Source organism: Peromyscus maniculatus, chromosome 6 (genome assembly GCF_049852395.1).
Source record: "Peromyscus maniculatus bairdii isolate BWxNUB_F1_BW_parent chromosome 6, HU_Pman_BW_mat_3.1, whole genome shotgun sequence".
NCBI lineage: Eukaryota > Metazoa > Chordata > Mammalia > Rodentia > Cricetidae > Peromyscus > Peromyscus maniculatus.
This window is the reverse complement of record NC_134857.1, coordinates 69,611,073-69,625,069: the sequence shown is the minus strand read 5'-3', so window position 1 is coordinate 69,625,069 and position 13,997 is coordinate 69,611,073. Positions and strand designations below refer to the sequence as shown.

Below are 13,997 nucleotides of genomic sequence, written 5' to 3'. Positions count from 1 at the left end.
GTGGTAAACACACACACACACACACACACACACACACACACACACACACACACACACACGAGAAGGGGCTGGGAATAAGGTAATTTTTAAAAAAGAAAGAAACACAGTAGGCTGGAGAGATGGCTCAGTGGTTAGAAGCACTGACTGCTCTCCTAGAAGACCTAGGTTCTACTCCCAGCACCCACATGGTAGTTCATGATCCTCTGTAACTCCAATTCCAAAGGGTCTGATCCCTCTTCTGCCCTCCAAGTACACTTGGCACGCAAGTGGTGCCCAGACATACATGCAGGCAAAGTACCCATATATTTAAATACACACACGTACACCCCACGGCTGTATTGGTGGGTCCACCTGTTAAACACTAGGTGTCACTTGCTGTATACTCCCACGGCCTCCTGCAAGTTAGAGTTCCCAGAACCCACCCACACTTATGCTGTGGTGTACATGCCCATATACCACCACATGTGTGTGCACATGCGCACACACACACACACACACACACACACACACACACACACACACAAAGTGATTCTACAAAACAAAATTCAAAGTCATCCTTAGCCACACAGTAACTCTGAGATCCTTCTGGGCAACATGAGACCCTGTCTCTCAAAACAACCAACAAAAAAGAATCCCCTCGAAGAAAAAAAAAAAGAATAGAGATACAAAATGGTTTCTGCAAATATACCTTGAGTGTTCTTAAATGGAGCATAGATATTGCTGGGCATGAAAAGCAAGAGTCCGAGAGTAGCTCTCCTGAGAAACTCACACCACACATAGGGATATCTTACTGTATTTTTAAAGAAACCTTTTTATTTTTGGTTTTTCAAGGCAAGAGTTTCTCCATATAGCCCTAGCTATCCTGGAACTTGCTCTGTACACCACGCTGGCCTCGAACTCAGAGATCTGCCTGCCTCTACCTCCTGAGTGCTGGGATTAAAAGCGTGTGCCACCGCTGCCCAGCTCTTCAAAGAAACTATGTTTTGCCTTCATGTAAGTATGTGTAGATGAATTTCTAAACAGTCTTTTTAAATAAGAAATGCAGAGCCACATACAGGTATGAAAGCCACCAGCTAACCTTAGCTCACCTCGCCGCTGAAGCTTCCCAAGAGAACCAGCTTCTTCCTGTCTAACCTGTGCCTTTATTGCCTTGCTGTTCTGCCTTCTCATTGGCTCTTAGCCCAGCCACACTGCCTGTCTGTACAGAGCTCCAGGTCTCTATGGTTGGCACTGGGGTTAAAGGCTGTGTCCTTGAACGCACAGAGACTCTGCCTGACATGTGATTGGATTAAGGGCGTGTGCTACCACCGCCTGACTTTTGTTTATGGCTGGCTATGACCTCTGATCTCCAGGCAAACTTGATTAACATACAAATAAAATATCACAAGTATGTGTACCATGCTTGATGCCCAAGGAAACTAGAGGGCATGAGGCCCCGAAGAATAGAGCTACAGATGATTACTAGCTGATACGTGGCTGCTAGGAGTTGAATTCTGGCCTGCTACTACTAATCAGCCAGTGCTCTTAACCACCAGCAGTCTATGCAGCCCTCCCTTACTTCCCTGAGCATCCCTGTATTAACTTCTGTGTTTAAGATCTATGCTAACTAGGCATGGTGGTACACACCTTTAATCCCAGCACTTGGGAGGCAGAGGCGGGCAATCTCCGTGAGTTCAAGGTCAGCCTGGTCTACACAGTGAGTTTCAGGGCTGCCAAGGCTATATAAAGAAACCTTGCCTAAAACAAAACAAAACAAACCAAGAAAAAAAAAACCCTCTACGTTAAAATGTCTTTAATAAACTCCAAGTCTGCTTAAACTACAGAACAGTCCAAGAGAGACGGGAGAAACTGAAATTTATTGAAGGCTTACTCAGGGTTACAAACATTCACGTTCACAATGTTTCACAGGTCAGGCAATTAAGGTTAACTAACTTGCCCGAGGTCATGCAGCAGGAGGTGGCAGAGCCCAAAGCCACCTAGATTCCTGTCTCTTCTTGCCCGCCTACCACCACATGTCAAGGCACAAATCAACCTGATCTCAAACACTCATCCCTTTGCCCCCATACAGTGCCACGGACTACCAGAAAGAGGCACGCTCATGCTGGGGGCGTTTACTATGGTTCTTCCATCTACGCTGTCAGCGGGGAGGCGTCTCCTCCCACACAGCTTCAACACCCATGCAGCCCAGGGCAGAAGCTCTGCCGTCCAGAGGGACAGAGGCAAGCAGCGGAGCCCCCAAAGGCAGGCAGGCAAGGGACGCCTCGGGAGGGTATACAGCGGGGTTCTTTTTGAGCCAGCCAGGACACAGGGCTGCCGGTCCCCACCGGCTGATGCCCGTGCCTCCAGCCTTCATCCGGATCTGTTCGTTGGGACAAGCCCGAATCAGAACCCAGTCTCTCGGCTGCCTCCATTGAGGCTGAGGCTGTGTGGGCGGACGCCTTGCTCCAGCCGGCGGCCGGAGAGGAGTCGCCTCAGGGAGGAGCCGGAGCTCAAATCTCCACAGCTGCGTAGGTGGAGGCTCTCCCGACCTGGCCGTCCCCACGGGTTCCTGCGCACCTGGAAGGGGACACAGAAGAGGGCATGGGTCCGGGCCCACCTAAGGCGCAGGGATGTCTCCTGGCTCCTCTCACGCATACCTGCTTATGGCCATGGGCTGCAGTCCCGGCGGGATCCGGGGACTTCCTGGACAGCTGGAGGAAACGAGTGACCAGGCCTCGGCCTGGCCAGCTTCCTTTCAGGTCCCCTAGAGAGTGGGCAGGCGCTGGACCTGAAGGCAGGGGAACCTTCTGGAAGGTGGGCACTGGGCGGCGTTTCTCAGCCGAGCGGGCACGCAGCAGCTTGGGGGAAGGGCAGCGGGCCAGGCGGAAAAGGCAGGCTTCAGAGCAGAGCCCTGCAGAGAGGAGGAAGAAGAGTGAGCGGGGGGAATGTGTGCAGGCCACCCGGGGGGCCACACCCTCCAGCCGCCCGCCACGCGCCTGACCTGTGTCTGCAGAGGAGATGGAGGCAGCTTCTTCCTCAAGCACTTTGGTATAAAGGTCCCTGAAGTCAGCTGGGGAGAGGGGAAAAAAAGGACGGGCGTGAGTGCTACATGAACACACCCCTCCTCCCAGGCACCCCCTACCATCCCGTGAGCGCCCAGGCGCAAGGGCATTCTCCTGGTCCTGCACTCCATCACCGTTCAAGGGGCAATCACTTCTGCCCACTGGACGGCGTAACGCAGGAAGCTGGGATCGCCAGGGCTGCCCTTCACTGCTGTGCCCCGCCCCCCAGCTCTGTCTAGGGTCCCCAGATGGGATGGGGGCACTTCCTGTGTGACCCTGAACTACGTGGGTTGATCTGTTTCTATACCCGAGCGGTTATGCAGCCCAGGCTTAGGCGCTGTGGAAATGGTTTCCCGAACCAAGTCCTTCCTCCTCCTGGTTAGCCTCGAGGGCTCCGTCCCTCGGAGGTGAGTCCTCAGGAAGGGCACGGCAGGAGGACATCACCTTCTTCCGCCCTCAGGAACCTCCCAGGGTCCCCATCCTAGCGGTTACCCTTCCCTGAATCAGGGGAGGGTGCGCGGCTCACCAGTGTCGCTGGAGGTGGTGGTGATGCCTGGGTCGCTGTGAGACCTGGGCAGCAGCAGTGGCGGCGGGGGTGACCGGTGAGGAGGCCGGTGCCCGGGCGGGGTGAGGGAACCTGAGCTATCGCTGAAGCGTCGAGTTGGGGCTCGGGCAGGAGGGGGTGCAGCTGAGCGGCTGCCTCCTCTGGGGACCCGCCGCCTCAGCTCCGGGAAGCACGGTCCCACCCAGGGCGGCCAGCCCTCGAGCCGGTGGCAACTGCGCGCGGCCGTGGGGGCACCCAGCGGGGGTGGGGCTTCAGGGGCTGAGCAGGAATAGGAGCGGGCAGCCCGTGGGGGCCGCCGCGGCAGGGGGCTGTCTTCGAAGGGGCCCCGCAGGCCGCAGTCCAGGCTAAGGCAGTAGCCTGCCCGGCTGCGCTGGATGGAGCGGAAGAGCACGTAATCGACGGAGCGCACAGAGCCCTGGAGTTCCAGCAGGCATGAGTCTTCTGAGGGGCTGGAGCCCCCCGGGAGGTCGCCGATGGCCGATAACACCAGGGACCCGCTGTCCATGGACACTGTGGGTGGCAAGGGAGCAAGCGCTAGGCAGGGCTGCAGGAGGGCACCTGCTCTTCATGAGCCCGTCTGACTCCAGCTTGATCCTCAAGGAGACAGACAGGCCCAGGGTTCTAAGAAGCCACAGGCTCCATCTCCAAACCATCAGCTGAGCTCAAGGCTTGTTTTCCCCTCCTTAGGGCCCCACCCTGCCCTGGTCCCCTCCAGCCCGACTCTGCTCACCATCTACAATGGAGGCCACCCGCTCACAGACACAGGAGCCATCATGCAGCTGAGGATCAAACAGAGTGGCCTGCAGAAGACACAGGATGGAAAGTCCAGCCCTTCACACTGGCATGACCATCCCATGCACTGGAAAGAGCTCTGGAGACTAGAGTCTAGACCAGCTTCGTCACTCTGTATGAGTTAGCTGATTTTGGTTGGTTGGTTGGTTGGTTGGTTGGTTTTTTGAGACAGGGTTTACTGAGTAGCCTAGGCTAGCCTTTGAACTCAATCCTCCTTCCTCCACTTCCCAAGTGCTATGTTGATAGGCATATGCCACGACAGACAGTTGGCTTTGCATGAGTCACTTATGAGGCCATTAGTTTCCTTGTCTTGATCTTCTGAGACAAGGTCACTGAAGCCCTGGTTGGCCTAGAACTCTCTAAGTAGACCAGGTTGCCCTCGATCTTGTGGCGCTTGCTGCTTCTGCCTCTCCAGTGCTGGGATTACAGGCGTGAACCATCCTACCCAGCAGCACATCTTTAACAGAGGAACACTAGTTCATCTCCCACCCACCTCAGCAGCTCTAGGGCAGATCAAAGATGAAGTGGGTGGGCTACAGAGATCATGGGAACTGTTGGCATCCCTAATCAAGCAGCTTTCCAGGCTCCATCCGCTGCTCCCAGCTGCACCCAGCCCTCTCCTCACCTGGCTGTCTCTCCGTAGCCCCATGACGGCCTCGTAAGAAGGAGGGCAATCAGTAGGGTACAAGGGCACTGGGCTATCCATGGAGCCATTATACGTGATGCTGGCAGGATGAGGGAGAGGATCAGGGCCTGGAAAATAGCTCCTACTCCACGTCTATGCCTCCCCACCAGTCCAGGCCCGGCCCCAGTCCTCTTCCTCGGGTCCCCAGCAAGACCTCACCCAGCCTTACCTCTGTGCGTCTGTCTCTGAACTGCAGGTGTACTCTGGAGGATAGTAGGGTGGGGGGGGCACAGGTGGGACAAATTCCTCCAGGTCCAGCATGGTGTGGAGGAGAGGGGCTGGAGGCGACGACGTGCAAGCCAGGGGCCCCAGAGGGCCTGAGACTGAGCGTTCAGGGGCCAGCTGCTGGGGAGCAAAAGCCTGGTTTCGAATTTCTTCCCTTTCTGCTATTTTTATGGTCCTAACGCCACTAGGAAGATCAGTTCCAAGCCTTCAGAACCACACCCAGTTGCTTCTTCAACCTGTGCCCACTCGGTACCTCCAGCTCTGGCTCTACCCGCCAGTCTCTCTTTTAGTTTCACATCCATCCATAATTACCACCTGCTCGCTGTCACCACAGGACTGTCCATCCTTTACCCCTCCTTCCATCTGGGACCTTCTGGATCTCACCCCACCCAGTCCTCCTCACTCCCTTTGGCCCTACACATCTCCGGTAATAAATATCCTCAGGTGACCCAGAGCCCCCAGCTCGAAACCCAGACCTGTAGCTACTGCTTTGCGAGCCCAGTCCTGGCCCACACCCCTGCTGCCTGCCACCAGCCCCGTGGGCTTGGGCCTTGCCTCCTTCTCACCATATGTACCAGATCCAGGGAGAAGATCTGGACACAGCAGACAAGAGCGGAGAGGGTACAGATAATTGCGGCACAAATAGTCAGGCCACAGACACTGAAGAGCAAGTTCTGGAGAAGGAAAGACAACGGCCGTGAGGAGTACAGGGCCTGGGAGGGGTCAGCCCCACACATTGGAGCCTTGGGGAACCCCCAGAGAGGAGGCAGGGATGGGGGGGGTGCGCGTGTTCACCTTGAGGGCCCCTCGTGCTTCGTCACAGGTGGAGTTAAGGGCGACTTTCAGCTCCTGGCCCCACTGTGGGCAGGGTCTGTGCAGAGGAACAGGGGGGCAGCACACACAGACCTTCCCTTCCTGCGTGGGAGTGGAAAGGGCAAGGCAGCCTGCATCAGAGCGAACTCAGGGGTCCCCCACACCTCCCCTAGCCAGCCCTTTCTAGGCCTCCCCCCTCAGATCTCACCATGGAGCATTCTCGGAAGTCCCGAGCCAGCTGGGCATTCTTACAGGAGAGAACAGAGCCAGCCATGCTGAGCATGACACAGAGCACCGAAAGCAAGGAGAAGAACGAGATCTGGGGGAAGAGGATGTCACCTCAGGGCTGGGACCTTGCCCAGAACTCCTCTTCCACAGAACGAGGCACCCTCTTTTCCTAGGAGACACCTTCTGCCGGCCTAGCACCAACTGGAAAACCAATTCCCTTCCTGAGGGCATGAAGGGTATCCCCTCTGGTGTTGGGCACCTGCCTCCCAGTGGGGCCTTGGCACCTACCACCAGAGTGAATGGACGCTTCCAGGACACAATGCCAACCAACCCGGAGAACGCCAGCTAGGGACACAGAGTGGGTACAAGCTTAGCCTGGCGGGGAAGCACCTGAGTGAGCCCCTCGCCACAGGATGCACCCAGCCCCGCAAGGAGGGACGGGACCCGGAGAGGAAGGAAAAACAAGCGTGTCGGCTTGCAGGTGAGGGGGGGTGGGGCCTGAGCAGCGTCTCCCACCCCACTACTGTGCACTCTTTACCCAACTCACCGAGAACCCAGCCCAAGACGGGCAGGACCTCTTGATGCTCTCGGTGGTGGTGACAGAGGAGGCCACCATGCTGAAGGTTACCACCAGGATGCCCAAGAGCACCTGGGCCAGCCCCAGCGTGAGCAGGGCCTGCAGCCAGGGTCGGTGGAGGCGGAGATGGGTAAGGCCCCGGGTACTGGGCCGGCTGGTCAGCGAGCGGCTGGAGTCACTAGGCGAGGGCATCATGCCTGCCGCCCGGTTGCCCATACCTCGCTCGGTCCCCCTTGGTACTTGGGAGCATCTCAGAGGCGCCCAGAGCCCCGTTCTTTATCCTCGCCAGCGCCCTCGCTCTAAAGCCCACCTCCTGGCTAGGTCCTCTGGGGCATCGCCCAGGGACGCCAGCTGGAGGAAGGCCCAAAGGAGGGGCGTCACCAAGGGACGGTGAGGGGCTCCCTCCCCACCACCAGATGGGTACCGTGCCCGGGGCGGCGATGAGGACGCGAGGGCACCGGCTCATTGCATTTCCTTAATGAAGAGGGGTGCCGAGAAGGGCTGATCCCAGACTGAAGACAAGAGTAGCGTTCCGGAGCCCAGGGAAGGGTGGGGAGGGCAAAGAGGGATGCAAAGTCTACAGAGGAGGAGGAAGGTCTGCATGCAGGGACTAGAGGTGCCTTTGGTGATCCGGGGCCGCCTGGTGGGGAGAGGCCGCGGGAACTGTCTCCGGGGTCGCGGGGCCCGCTCCCCTCCCCACCACGCTCTGCTCCCCTAGCTCCTCCAGCTGCAGCAGGTCAGGCTCTAGAGGCGGGGTGGGAGGGTGGGGGATGGTGCGTGGGGCGGAGGAGGGGTGTGGTGGCTGCTGCAATGCATCCCGGGAGCTGTAGTCCGAAAGCAACCCTGGCGAGGGGAGGAGATAGGGAAGAGGCCCTCCTCCAACCCTGGCCTCGTCCTGAAGCCTGGCTGGTCAAGGATCATTTCTGTGCCCATTTTCGCCCTACAAACACTTCAGGTTCCCAGGATGCAGAGTTCTCCGCAGAGGTGGCTGACTGCCCATCATCAATGGGGAGGGGTGGCAAACTGATGGGCTGGGGCTCCCCGTGTCGCAGGCCTCCCGTCATCCCACCCCGTTTGTTGAGTGCAACCTCTCCTGTAGACACTTTCCTCTCCAGTCCCCCTGTGACACTTTCAAAAGTCCTAATCTCCAGTAAAGATCCAGGAAATGGGTAAGTTTCAGTTACACTTTTTTTTTTTTCCTTTTTTAATTTAAATAACGGAAGAGACATCCTTGGCACAGCAGGGGAACTGGGCTTGGGGTATGTGAGAGGCGGCGGCGGTGTGTCAGATGGGGGACCAAGGCAGGTGATGACTGAGTCACAGTGGGCTCCCACACCCACACTGAGTCGGGCTTGGCCTCATGGCTGTGGAATTAAGAGCCCCACAGAAGTCATTAAGTAGCAATGCCCTCCCTGAATCCCAGAGACTTCAGGGACAGGGACTATCTTAGTTCGCACAGGTGGCAGGGTCAGGACACCCCAGGGGCGGTCACGGGGCCCTGAAGGCATTTTCAGCAGCCCCCGCGGCTGCATTGGCAGCGGCAGTTCGGACCGCAGGGTTGGAGAAGACCCCAGCAGCAAATTCTTGCTGGGCTTTCTGGAAGCTGGCGCCCGTTCGGCGGTACAAGGAATGGATCTGCAGGAAGATGGCGGAGACATTACAAGACATTACAACGCGGGCAAGTCCCTCCTACCCCACCCCGAGCTGACACCACCACTCACCAGCCTGCTGCCCTGGCTTCCCTTCCGGGATGGCACTCCCTCCAAACGCGCACATTCACTCACCCAAGCAAGTCCATTAGTTGAGAACCCGCCCCTCGGCTGTCCTGCCCCAGCTCCTTCCTAATGTTCCACTCTGTGCCCCTGGGGACTCATGATCAACCCCACCCCCAACCCCCGCCCGGTCCCTCACCCGCTTCAGCATCACAATTCCCAGCACGGCGACGCCGGTGAAGAGCAGGGCGACCAGGAGCATGAGGACGGCCACCACTGTGTTGTTTCTCAGCACCACGATGGCGGAGACCCAGCCACTGCGGGGGAGAGCGCTGGTGAGGGGGCCGCCCTCCCGGGCGGGCGGGGGCTGCTCCCCCGCTGTTCACCGGGTGTGCCCGCCAGTGCTCCTCTGTCAGCATGGCAGCACTGATGAACCAGTCCCTACCGCCCACTCTCTTCACCTTTCTCACTCACTTCTGAAGCCTTAGCTCCTAACTCTCCTGGCTCCTCCTTCAGAAGGGAATCTTCTCACTTGAGAGTGCTCCCTTCTTTCCTCTGGGATGCCACGGCCTCCCTCAGGAAGACCTCTTTTCAGTTGCTGCCTGTCTCTAGCCAAGTATCCTCTCTGGAGAAGGCCCACGTGCCCTTTTGCTTGTGGGTATACGACAACTCTACCCTCTAACTGAACTGCCTGGAGTGGGAGGAGGGGGGGGGAGGACGGAGGGCAACTCACACCTGAAGCCCCACCCTGGGATGCCAATGGCCTGGAGGACAAAGAACACATCCTGGACGAAGAAAATGAAGAAAAAAACGAAGAAATTGAATGAACTGTCACTCCTGCAAAGAGAAAAAAAAAAGCAAAGCGTGGGAGAGTTAGAAGATTGGGGTTGGAGGAGCGGCTTGGGGGTCCACGGCAGATCCTCCACGCCCCCCACTCACCTGAAAGCCTTATACATGGGGCGGTACCAGCAGACAAAGGAGCAGGGGGTGAAGAGGAGGAGCCAGAGCAGCGACAGTCCAAAGCCCGAGCCGCTGCTGGCGTCCACACAGAACCTGGCCAGGCAGGCGAGGAAGTTCAGGAGAAGGGCCAGAGTGCTGCCTGAGGGGCAGAGGGGCAGAGGGGCAGGGTGAAGGGCTGGCTGGAGTGCAACGAGGCCTCTCAGACATGCCTCCCCCGTGTGGGGGCAGCACGAGAGGCTGGGCCCATGCCCTGGAGAATCAACCCCACAGATCAGACATGATCTCCGTGAAAACAAATTGGCAAGAATTCAGAATCCATTTCTGGATGGTGACAGAGGGAAAGGGGCCTAAGAACACACACAACGAGAAGAGTAAGCCAAAGGTTCTTGAAGAAAGGTCAGAGTGTGCTCTGGGGCGTTTAACAGATGGATCTGTAACGTCTCCCAAGGACGTCTCACACTCACACATCCAGAGGTAGTACATGGTGGATACCGTCTTCTGAAATTCTTGGGGGATCTCCATGGAGATGTCCTGGAAAAAGCAAGGCTGAACTGGGCAAAAAGACGGGAGGGGAGGCCAGTTGTTCTGTCGCGCTGTAAGGAAGGACAGGAGGAAGACCTCAAAAATGAGTGCAAATCAGTAATGGACACCCACACCCCCTCCACTGCTAAGGCCTCTCAGTTATGGGTCCAAGAAACAGAGTGGAAAACAGTAGTCATGGTAGAGCACGCCTATCACCCCACACTGAGGAGGCTGAGGCAGGAGGACAGAAAGTTCCAGCTCAGCCTGGTCTACACAGAACGACTCGTCCAAAACAAAACAAAGAACAGAAAAGGAATTAGTAAGCGAACAGTTACTGGAAATATCTGAGGGTCACGCCAAGGACTCTGCCTAGGTGATTCTATTCAACCCTCAGTTTCCTGCTTTGCAAAACGAGAAGAAGGTTCTAGAAAATAGGAAACCGAAGCGCTCGATGTAAAGTACCAAATGGGGTTGGAGATTTAGCTTAGCGGTAGAGTGCTTACCTAGCAAGCACAAGGCCCTGGGGCGGGGGGTGGTACCAAATGGTTGAGTGGTAGGATTTCTAAGATTATCACCCAAGGGCTGGAGAGATGGCACTGTGGTTAGGAGCACTGGCTGCTCCGGCACAGGGTTTGGTTCCCAACCCCTACATGGGGGTTCACAACAGCATGTAACTCCAGCTCCAGCGGGGGTGGGGGGTGGGAGTGGGGGTGTGATGGGGGTGTGTGTCTATTGCCCTCTTCTGGCCTCCATGGACACTGCACACATATGGATGCACTTACATACATGCAGGCAAAACACTTATACGCATAAAATAAAAAATACTATAAGTAAATCTTTAAAAAAAACCATTATGTAACTGCTTAAGGGCCCATGGCTAAGAAGCAGCGCCAACTTAAATTATAACTCAGTTTTAACAATCTGACTGATGGACCCAGGGCGGTGGTGGTGCACGCCTTTAATCCCAGCACTTTAATCCCAGAAGGCAGAGGCAGGAGGATCTCCCTGAGTTTGAGGCCAGCCTGGGCTACAGAGCGAGTTCCAGGACAGCTAGGACAGTGATGCAGAGAAACCCTGACAGAAAAAACCAACCAAACAAAAGATGTTTCTGCAGTTCCTTCCACACTGTCGAGCACCCTTTCTTTCTCCCCCTGACCAGGACCACTTGCTACCTGTGCCTCCCAGGGCCACATGCTGCAGCTCCCGCTCGCGGCGGTCCAACTCCTCTGCCTTCCGGTTGAGCTCCTCCTGCTTCTTGAGTAGTTCGGCGGTGGCTGCTGCGGCAGCGGAAGCCTACAGAGCATGCGCAGAGGCGTATGTGAGTCCAGGCCCACCCAGCCCCGGCTCCTTTCCTTGCCCCGGCACACCCCTTACCTGAGTGCTGTAGGAGCCATAGTTCTTGGGTTCTGTCGGGCTGAGCTTTCTCGAGGACTGCACAGAGGGAGCTGGAGGTGGAGGCAGCGGGGCTGGGACTGGAGCAGGAGGCTCATAGGCTGGTGGGGGCTGGTGGAAACAAAACAAGCCTTTGAGATCAACGGGGCCCTTGTGACACCACGGTCTAGTCTGCTTGACATCATCTGCAACCGGAATCATCACCCGCATCAGCAGCCCTTCTCCTACAGGGTAGGAACCTCCTTGTTGTTTCGTCTTCTTTTGGAAACAACAGGCATTTGGGCTGGTCTAGGACTTGCAATCCTCCTGCCTCAGTCTAAGCACTGGGATTGACAGCCCTGTGCCACGTATGAATTTAAGTTGGACAACTCTTTCAGGACCTGTAGCAGGCCTGGCCACAGCCTGCTATCCGATGCTTCAGCCCCACCTAAAGCATTTATCCACGTATCACCTCAAGTTTTTCCTTTTTTTTTTTTTTTTTTGGTTTTTCGAGACAGGGTTTCTCTGTGTACCTTTGCGCCTTTCCTGGAGCTCAATTGGTAGCCCAGGCTGGCCTTGAACTCACAGAGATCCACCTGGCTCTGCCTCCCGAGTGCTGGGATTAAAGGCGTGCGCCACCAACGCCCGGCAAGTTTTTCAACTTTTAAAATGACGTCTGTGTACTCATTGTGTGTGAGTTTGTGTGTGGTATGATGCGCAGGTCAGAGGACAAGCTGTGGGAGCTTGCGTTCTTCTGCATCACATTGTTCTTGGGGGACTGAACGCAGCTTGTTAGTCTAGGAAACAAGCTGAGCCTTTCCCAAATGAGCCACCCCCTCCCCCCGGACAACCTGCTACTAGCCAAGGATGACCCTCAACTTCTCACACTCCTGCCGGTACCTGTCACGTGCTAGCACCACACACCCGTGTCACCACACTGTCTATGGAGTGCTGCGGAGCAATCCAGGGTAGTGCACTTGATAGGAAGCACCCCACCAGCTGAGCGACATCCCCACAGCTCCCCCCTTGAACTCCTTCTAATAACCAGTTTCTACAAGTGCTCCTGATAGTTTGCGCTCTCACTGCACACCTAAGCAGGTTTCTCAACCCTGGCTAGCCCCAACCTCGATTCTCTTCAAGTAAGTCTTCCCACAGACCAAAGGTCCTCCCTAGACTGACTTTTCATCAAAACTAGACGGCACCGTCGCCCTGACTGTATGGCGTCTCTAGGTGCGTTAAAAAGCACGGCACTTCATCTTTTCGCTGCATATATAAACAAACCAACCAACCCAGTATGGACACCCCGAGCTTAAGGCACACCCACTTCCCCTACTATTCTGTGTTCCTTCAATTGCTCACCTCTCGGTTCTCAAAAGGGTTGTAGACATCAAGCGTGGCATACTGCTGGTTGGGTCGGTGCTGGATCACAGCCGGGTCCTGAGGGCAGAGACTTGGGCTCAGCGGGCAGTCGGTGCCAAGGGAATTCCTAGGAACTTCCTGAAACTACTCGTGGCTCCGAGTACTGAGCCCTCGGTGCTACGCCGTCGTCCCCAGCATTTGCCTTCAAGTCCATCACCACCCTACATTGCTAGAACCCACTCATTACCCACTCGGCGGAGCCCACTTCCCCTTAGCCCCCCAAATGCTCACTGGTCTGGAGCTCCCGTCACCTCTACGTAGCGACACTCCTTCCCTGGGTCAAGTGTCACGAGTGGGAATAGCAGTCCGACCCCATGGAACTGGGAAAAAAGACTGCCCCAAGAGGCCGGCGCAAGTCACCTGAAAGGGATTGTCAAGCTCGCCGGGGTCGGGGAATGGGTTCTCGCCATCTCTGCTCTGAGCCATGCTTGCAACTGAGCCCAGCCGCCCCTGCCCTCCACGCCCCTGCCGCGGCAGCACAGCGGCGGAGGCCCTGAAAACTCCCTCCGGTGCGCTCGGTCCACCCGCTTCTCTGTGCGCCAATTGGCTGAGCCAACCGGAAGAGTCTCCAAGATTCCCGCAGTAGTAGCGAACTGCGCCTGCGTAAAAAAAAAACACTAAAGCGGGAAGGACCTCACGTGATAACACTGAGCCAGTCTCCGGAGCCTAGCCCCGCACTTCCACCCACGTGACTTCTAGCCCGAAAGAACTACTTATCCCAGGGAGCCTCACGTCAAGCAGCACTGATGGGAAATTCCTGCACTGGCCAGTGGCGGGAGACCGAGTTTTCTATATGGGTTTCGGGCTCTATTCGAGGGACAGACAGCCTCATGCTACGGTCACATGTCCTCTTATTTAAGGGGTCAAAGCTATTTCCCAACACCAGCTACTCCAGATCACACAAGTTCTACCTGATTGTATTTGTTTTAATCTTCACTACCTTTGAATACAAAGTGCATTTAAAATCAGCCTGGCTCTTGTCTGGCAGGGGAAAGAGGTTCTGTCTTTGTACCCAAATTCAGAATGGCTACCACTCGTTTCACCCAGTTACCCAGTACCCTTGAACCTCAAATTCCAGGGATGGGGG

General features: G+C 56.3%; 2 protein-coding genes across 7 annotated transcripts; both read right to left on the bottom strand.

The window, feature by feature from the left end:
- Nucleotides 1–1,837: 1,837 nt before the first annotated feature.
- On the bottom strand, nt 1,838–8,047 carry Entrep3 (endosomal transmembrane epsin interactor 3). 6 transcript variants are annotated; one of them, XM_006976346.4, is made up of 12 exons: nt 6,897–8,047; nt 6,638–6,694; nt 6,330–6,440; nt 6,104–6,223; nt 5,875–5,982; nt 5,253–5,425; nt 5,024–5,123; nt 4,337–4,406; nt 3,568–4,116; nt 2,981–3,049; nt 2,637–2,890; nt 1,838–2,556 (listed from the first exon to the last, which is right to left on the bottom strand). In XM_006976346.4, exons 1-12 carry the CDS (start codon nt 7,140–7,142, stop codon nt 2,383–2,385), a joined length of 2,031 nt encoding a protein of 676 aa, XP_006976408.1. In that variant the 5' UTR covers nt 7,143–8,047; the 3' UTR covers nt 1,838–2,382. The 6 variants fall into 6 exon arrangements, with proteins under 6 accessions (XP_006976408.1, XP_006976407.1, XP_042135283.1 ...); XM_006976345.4 differs by having other exon boundaries at nt 5,253–5,428; nt 6,897–7,704; XM_042279349.2 differs by having other exon boundaries at nt 5,253–5,428; nt 5,884–5,982; nt 6,897–7,672.
- A 49-nt stretch (nt 8,048–8,096) lies between these two features.
- On the bottom strand, nt 8,097–13,471 carry Scamp3 (secretory carrier membrane protein 3). Its single transcript, XM_006976347.4, has 9 exons — nt 13,271–13,471; nt 12,851–12,928; nt 11,495–11,623; nt 11,293–11,413; nt 10,063–10,191; nt 9,578–9,737; nt 9,374–9,475; nt 8,838–8,955; nt 8,097–8,561 (listed from the first exon to the last, which is right to left on the bottom strand). Exons 1-9 carry the CDS (start codon nt 13,334–13,336, stop codon nt 8,415–8,417), a joined length of 1,050 nt encoding a protein of 349 aa, XP_006976409.1. The 5' UTR covers nt 13,337–13,471; the 3' UTR covers nt 8,097–8,414.
- Nucleotides 13,472–13,997: the final 526 nt, after the last annotated feature.

Coding starts and splice junctions, on each gene's coding strand:
- Scamp3 (XM_006976347.4), bottom strand. CDS start 13,336: ATGGCTCAGAGCAGAGATGGCGAGAACCCATTCCCCGACCCCGGCGAG. Junction 9,738..10,062: donor CATGTACTACCTCTGGATGT/GTGAGTGTGAGA, acceptor TCTGCCCCTCAG/GCAGCACTCTGGCCCTTCTC. Junction 8,562..8,837: donor GAATTGTGATGCTGAAGCGG/GTGAGGGACCGG, acceptor ATCTTCCTGCAG/ATCCATTCCTTGTACCGCCG.
- Entrep3 (XM_006976345.4), bottom strand. CDS start 7,142: ATGGGCAACCGGGCGGCAGGCATGATGCCCTCGCCTAGTGACTCCAGC. Junction 6,695..6,896: donor CGTCTTGGGCTGGGTTCTCG/GTGAGTTGGGTA, acceptor CTGTGTCCCTAG/CTGGCGTTCTCCGGGTTGGT. Junction 4,117..4,336: donor GGTGGCCTCCATTGTAGATG/GTGAGCAGAGTC, acceptor TGCCACCCACAG/TGTCCATGGACAGCGGGTCC.